This window comes from Orcinus orca, chromosome 8, assembly GCF_937001465.1.
Source record: "Orcinus orca chromosome 8, mOrcOrc1.1, whole genome shotgun sequence".
Lineage (NCBI taxonomy): Eukaryota > Metazoa > Chordata > Mammalia > Artiodactyla > Delphinidae > Orcinus > Orcinus orca.
Genome location: NC_064566.1, coordinates 12,084,106 through 12,091,159, shown reverse-complemented (window position 1 = coordinate 12,091,159; position 7,054 = coordinate 12,084,106). Strand labels below are relative to the sequence as shown.

Genomic DNA, 7,054 nt, shown 5'->3' with positions numbered 1-7,054 from the left:
TCCCGCCACCGGAAGCCCGGCGCAGACCATAGAGCAGACGAGCTGGCTAGAGAGATGCGAGCCCGGCCCGCCTTAGCGGCGGTCACATAGAGCGTCGTCGGCGCTGGAGGACCTGAGGGAAGAGGGGTGCGCTGAAGTCTCACCCGCTTGGCATCCGACTAGAAAGTGGGAGCGCGTCGGGCTCTTTAAAAATTACAGACACTTCAGGGGATGACTAGGTTTTAAAGAGAAGTTGTGTAGTTGTATTTTATCAGACTTTCCACAAATGCGTGTGTACGTGTTGGAACGATGTGTGTCCTCTCTCTCCTGCACAATAGTGGCTTCGTGGAGTAGAAAGGAGTCTGTGGGACCAAAAGGAAAATATTTCATGAGTTGTGGAGAGAAATGACCCCTCCCACTGCCTTCTCTGAGAATGCGGGTGTTGGTGTGTCTGTGACTGTACTGCCCTCCCCTGTCACATGGGATTGGATCCTTTTTGAAATGAGTTCACTGCATCCAAAAACTTCACATCAGTAACTGCAAGTTGTGAGTCGCCTGGAAGGGGCTGGCCAGCGGCAGTATCAAGTTAGAGTGTTGGTGTCAGATTCACCATGGAGCCGGAACTGATCTGAAATCACATCAGCCTGGGATTGCAGAAACCAGGCCCCGCCTTATATAGTGCTAGGGTGCGACTTGCAAAATCAGAGGAGGCCAGACCTGGAAGACATGTTTGGGTTCATCTGCTCCAACCTCCTTTTGCAGATGGGAAAGCTGAGGCCCTAAGAGGAGCGGCCCAGGGTCTCAGTTGGCAACAAAGCTGAAGACTAAGAATCCAGATCTACTTACCCCAGTCTAGTTCTCCTCTGTCGTCCTCACCGTGACCCTACGTTCAGAATGACTGATAATATGTGTCGTGTATGAAGACATCAGGACAGAATATTTGAACTCAAGATTTCTCTGACAATCTGACCTACTGTTACACCAGCTTGCTAACTCGATCCTGGGACAAGAGACAACGGGAATGCCTTGTTGCTCCCTGAACTCATAACTTTAACCTCTGGGTAATGGCTGTTACCGCACTATCTAGCAACATAAATTCAACAAGATTCAATAAATATGTATTGAGCTCTGATGCAGTGATAAGATTTGAGGAAACTAATAAACAAGATGGAAACAGCACCAGCCTTCCAGGACCATGTAATCTAACAAATGATTCAGATAAGTAAACTGACAGTAAAACAAAACGCCCAGAAAAACCCAGTATGATAACGCTGTGTTAGACGTAGAGTTTCAGCCATTGCCAACATGAGTAGGAAATGGGAACTGTAGGACTCTTTAATCACCCCTTCCCAGGAGACCAAGAGACCCCCTCCCCATGACCCATGCTATTAGTGGCAACTCGAGAAAGGAGAGGATGGCTGTAGAGTCGAGCAGCGTTAGGAAGACCCTCAGGGATGCAGGCTGTTAGGGGGCTGGGGGGTGGGATATTGCAGGGGGCTTTCAGGAGAGCATGAAGCAGCTGGTGAGCCAGGCTGAAGATGCAGCATAAGAGAATGGAACAGAAACGGTACACGGAGTGCAGATAAAACATGAGTCCCAGAGGGCCCTAGCCAGATGCATCCTGGGCAATCAGGAGCCTGGGATTGGAGACCCCACCCCTGCCATGACATCACAGGGGAGTGGGGTGGAGACGAACAAAAAGGGGGTCCCCCACCCTGGCCCTGGACTCTTGGCAGCCCAGAGTGTCAAGAGCAGAGGAAGTCTGAGCCCTGGGCTAGGGTTGCCCGACTTAAAGGAACAGGCTCCCCATTCCTCAAGACCCTCTAAGCTGCCCCTCCAGGCCTCCATCTCGTCTCCCCATCCCTGTGACCTCTCCTCCTTGAGGCCACCATCGGGTCTCTTCTGAGGGGTCACTGTCTCAGCATGAATTGCATCTCAGATTTCTTCACCTACGAGACCACCAAGTCGGTGGTTGTGAAGAGCTGGACCATCGGGATCATCAACCGAGCCGTTCAGCTGCTGATCATCTCCTACTTCGTGGGGTGAGTCTGTGGCCCTCAGGTCCAAGAAGCAGGACTTCCCGGCCTCCGGTCCTCCCCGTCCTGCCCCTGGCGTTGCTGCCCAGCTGCCCGAGCTTCTCCCCCCTCGGGGCCCACCGTCTCTTCCATGGGGCCACATCCCAGAAACTGGCTTCTGCTGCCGCCATCGGGGATCTGGTCCCCAGATGCGTGTGTTTTCCCAGTAAATCCTCCGGAGTTGGGCAGCGGCCTCTATGCACACACCCCGAGGAGGGGAGCCCTCGCCCCTGCACCACCCTCCACCAGGAGAGGTCCCAAGTGACCAGCTCCCCTCCCCTCTCTCGTCTCCCCCCCGCCCCAAGCAAGCCAGAGCACAGACAGACCCCCCACACACACATCTTCCCATTCCCCTCAGTCAACTCTTCGGGGGTCTCGGAAAGACAGGGGAGCCAGGGAAGGGGAAGGGAAGGTGCTGAGACGAGGGAGATGGTGACGGGTTGACCAGGTGGATGGCAGAGGGGGAAGGAAGGAGGCAACGGACCCGCTGTGGAGTGAGGAACTCCTGTCTGGCCCGGGGAGATGCTGAGAGAACGTGGAAGGGGAGAAGCCCTCACTCTTGGAGGGCAGGACAAAGCGGGGCATTGGGTGAGGGCCTCTGTCCCTGGGGAGGGGTGGGGAGAAACACAGGTGCAAATGCCACTCAAGGGGAGAGCTACTGTGGAGAGAAGTGGCTTTTCTGAACATGATGTAAGGACTCCCCTCAAGAATCCAGAAACGCTCCCCTTTGTCAGAAGGCATAAATTCCCTACATCTACCTGACTTTGTACCCTAGAACCCATCCTGGGAGCTGCTTAAGAGCCATCAAGGTGCGAACACCCCCCTCTCGGCCCCCACCTCTTGGAGGCAACCCGCTGCACACACCCACACACACAGAGATATATATGCGCAGAGGTTCCTGGAGCAGACGATGGCCGGGGGGCAAACACAGGTTCTGTCCTTCTTGTGGTCATTTGCATTAGGAAAGCTGGGCAGAAACCTCGGGGGTTTTCTTTCCTGGCACGCGGGTCTAGGCTCGTGCTGTTCCCTGAGACAACAGTTCTGCGCGTGTGAGACAGGAAGCCACTGATGCGTGCCAGGAGTTAAGGCAAAGAGATCAAAGGCGGCCTGTGTGCGCGTGGGCGGGGCTGCGAGAGTGAGCCTGCTGGTGTGCGAGGCGCCGGCGTAGCGTGCGGGTGTGTGCCTGGAAAGGTGGGCAGGCGTGGATTAAGGGATCTGTTGTGCACCACACGCTTGCTGAGAGGCAGTGGGCTCCGTTCACGTGGATGTTGGAGGCAAGGCTGCACAGCCAGTGCACCTCTCGGAGATATTAGAGGAGGGATTCAAGCTTTGGGGTAGGATTAAATGGCGTTAAATGAGGTTCCCTTCCAACTCGTGGTTTCACAAGATGTGATGTTTGCAAACGTTCCTCAGCTGCATGTCCAGCGCCTGGGGCAAAGTTGGTTCTTAAAGGCTCCGTGTTCCCGTGTATATGTGAGGCTGTGGTTGTTTATAGCCGCAAAATGGTACCTCGCTGGTCCAGGTGAGCGCAGAAGCTGCCTCAGCACATTCCGGCCTGGCCTGGCTCCGTGGGCTCCAGGCAGGAGATTGATGGAGGGGAGACACAGCAGGCTCCAGCCCCCCCACTGCCCTTGTCTCTCCCTCGTGCTGATCGAGTCTGATGCTCCATCCTCAGTGCTGGAGCCCAGCCTGCTGGGGCGGGTGTGAGAGGCTCTTTGGCGTCTTGATATCCAACCCCATCGATCTCCCAGCCTGACAGCTCCCCGCAGAGCAGTGCCTGGCAGTTACATCAGTGCGGTCTTTGGCTCAGCCCCTGGTCTCAGCCCCATCTTTGTGCACATGAGCCCGTGCACTGTTAGGACTGCATGAATCCATTGTCATGAATGTAGAAAAAAATGTATCAAGCATCTCTTCATGACAGGCATTAGGCACCGAGGAGAGAGCCGTCGGCAAAAGCAGGAAGGGTCATCACCCTCATGGAGCTGACAGTGCTAGAGACGGATATTAATCAAATCATCTCCACAAACAAATGTAAAATTCCAGCTGTGGCTTAGGGTTGAAGAAGGGCCGCACAGAGCTAGGAGGGCCACCAGTGCAGAGGTGTTTGAATTTGACCAGGTCGGTGAAGTAAGGGAAGGCTTTCTGGAGACGTAACATTGAAGCCGAGAGCTGAAGGATGAGTAGAAGCAGCCCAGGTGAAGGAAGGGAAGGAAGGGGGTTCAAGGCAGGGAAACCCAGCTCTGCAAAGAGAAAGAGGCTGGCAAATGCGGGGAAGACAAGCTCTTTGTGGCTGGAGCAGAGAGAGCAAAGGCGAGGGTGGTGTAAGATGGGGGTGCCGTCACAGGCAGAGGCCCTCAGATCAGACACCCTCAGATCTTTCGTTTTTACAGAAGAGTAATGGATGTGGATGGGAAGCTACTGATGCGTTTTAACCTGTGTGTGTGTGTGTGTGTCTGTGTGTGTGTGTGTGTGTGTGTGTGTGTGTGTGTGAGAGAGAGAGAGAGAGAGAGAGAGAGAGAGAGAGAGAGAGAGAGAGAGAGAGAGAGATGGGAAGATTGCCCTGGCTGGTACACCAAGGATTGCAGTGGGTAGAAGTGGATACAGGAGAACCTGCTAAGGGTCCATGCAGTCATGAGAAGAGAGATGATCACGGCTTAGACTCAAGAGAATCTGAAAGGATTTTTAGTGCTTTGATGTTAATGCTTAACTTGAATCTCTTTTGTATGAGCCCAGCCAGGTAGACCAGATGCACAGCTTTACCTAGGACGTATGTGACACGAGCCAACCATTTCACACAGCAACACACCACCTACTCGACCACACACACACACACACACACGCACACACACACGCACACACACACACACACGAGAGGCCAGGACTTACAGGTGTTTCTCACGTTCTCTTTTCAGGCCCAGGTGGTAATGCCCAGTCTCCTCTGGGGGTGGGACTTCCTAAGAGGCAACCCCCTTCCTGTATCCTGTGGGCCCCTGAGGTGGAGGAAGAAGATCCCTGGGGCCTGAGTCCCCAGCAGCAGCGGGCAGCGCTTGGCCTGAGGTTGGTTTCCAGGGAAGCCACCTTCCTGGAAGCCAGCAGGGAGGGCATTCCCGGCCCTTTGATGCTCCATCCACGGGAAGGGCCTGTGGAGGTTGATGGCGCCCCTGACCCGTCCCAGCCCTGCTCTTCCCGCCCTGTTCCTCCCCCTACGAGGCCCATCTGCACAGCCACCCGCTCTGATTCATGACATTCAGCCTCGTGTAAAATCTTATGGAGCTCAACCTGCAAAGCAGTTAAAGGGGGAGCCTCTCTAGTTCAAAGAGCGGGACGTGGAATCCCGCCTTCTCGGCCCAAGGTAGCCCCTGAGCCACCTGGATGGCACACCAGGTGCCTTATGGTGGGAAGAAGTGTTGAAGCCCCTCCTGCAGGTCAGGAGAGAGGAGTGGTTTTCATTCTTGTGTCCCCTGCACCCTCACCGCAGCCCCGTGAGGGGGAGACCTGGTTAGAAGCCTGGCTCCGACACCAACAGGAGTGGAGCTTAGACAGCTCGCTTTACGTCTCTACGTCTCAGTCCCCATATCTGGAAAATGGGTGTAGGAATGCCCCCTCCGAGAGTCCTGGGAAGGGGAGGCGACATAAGCCCGTGCCTGCCTGGGACGGGTGACTCAGGAAGATGGTGACAGTTGTTATTTCTCAGATTCCCCTGCATGTCCCCCTTCGCTCGGCCCAGCTCACACCTTCCTAAGAGACCCCTCTGCTCCCCACACACGCGCGTGCGCGCGCACACACACACACCCCCTCCCCGGTCTCCTCCCTGACTCCCGGGGCGGGGTGGACAGGAGGGTGCTGGGACACTGCTCTGGCCTCCTTCCTGCACATCCCACCTGCCAAGGAGTTGCCACCCGCCTTCCGCTCTATAAATAATGAACCAGGAACACGAGAAAAAAACAAGTCAGAGCAGCAGAGTAAATGCCAAGAACTGAAGGCTCAGTCCTGCCCCATCTCCTCAGCCCTGGCCTCTGGAGACAGACTCAGTCCCTCTCTTCTGGAAATGCAGCATCCCCTTATCTTGAGCTGCCCTGATGATGCCTTTGGGCCCCACGGGGCCACTGAAACTCTTCCGCTTGTTATTTAACTCGGAGAGAGAATTCTGACGCGGCCGCACCTCCCGACCGGGTACAGGAGGAGCCATGAGGGTGGAGGATCAGAAGGAAAGAGGCTGGTTAATCGTCCCTCGAGCCCTGGACTCTTCCTCCTGAGACTCTCCTGAGCTAGGAGGTGCTGTCCCTGGCGATGGGGCAGGGCCAGCAGGACAAGGACCAGGGTCCAGCTCAGGGGGCCAGCTGTGGCCAGGCCCTGAGAGGAGCACAGCTGGGGACCCCCCGGGGTGGCCGCGAGCGCTCTGGCCCTGCAGCCGTCTGCCGGGGTTGGAGCCTACAGGCCAGCTTGGCGAGTCAGCGCAGTGCTCTGTGCCTTGGTTCCTTCGTTTGAAACGTGAGGATAATCACACAGGTGTCTCGTTGGGTTGTGAGTAAGGATTCAATGGATCCTCAGCACGTACAGCACTCCGTGTGCCGTGTTGATTATACGGTGATAAACAACCATCCGAACTCTGCTTCTCAGAGTTCTGAACGTGAACAGCCTTTAAGGACGGGGGAGGGGCTCCAGGAGACCATTTCACTGATCGACACTCAGAGGAGTGTCCGCTCCGTGGCCAGGCACACGGAGGTTCCAGAAGGGCGTGTGGCATCTGTGGCTCCCACCTGGGTGAGGGCACAGCAGCGGCAAAGGTGTTCCAGCTGCAACCTCCCTCCCTTCGCTCCAAGGGCCCCAGCCCGGGAGCTGGTGGCGCTCTTTTCGATGACTTCACCGTTTTCCGTAATAGCGATGCTCCCTTCCCTTCTGCCAGGACATTAGACGGCAGGTAGGATGTTTATGGGAGCCACACTCCCTTCGGAGACCTTGATGAAACCCCTCCCAGTTTAAAAACAGAAGAAAAGTGC

The 7,054-nt window shown here is 55.8% G+C and overlaps 1 protein-coding gene across 1 annotated transcript in view; it reads left to right on the top strand.

Moving 5' to 3' along the window:
• The first annotated feature begins 1,552 nt into the window (after positions 1–1,552).
• P2RX3 (purinergic receptor P2X 3) overlaps positions 1,553–7,054 on the top strand; it is a 28,988-nt gene continuing 23,486 nt past the window's right edge. The window contains exon 1 of the mRNA XM_004264119.4: positions 1,553–2,021. Within this exon, the coding sequence (XP_004264167.1) occupies positions 1,903–2,021 (119 nt within the window). The 5' untranslated portion in view covers positions 1,553–1,902. The remainder of the gene's footprint in view (positions 2,022–7,054) is intronic.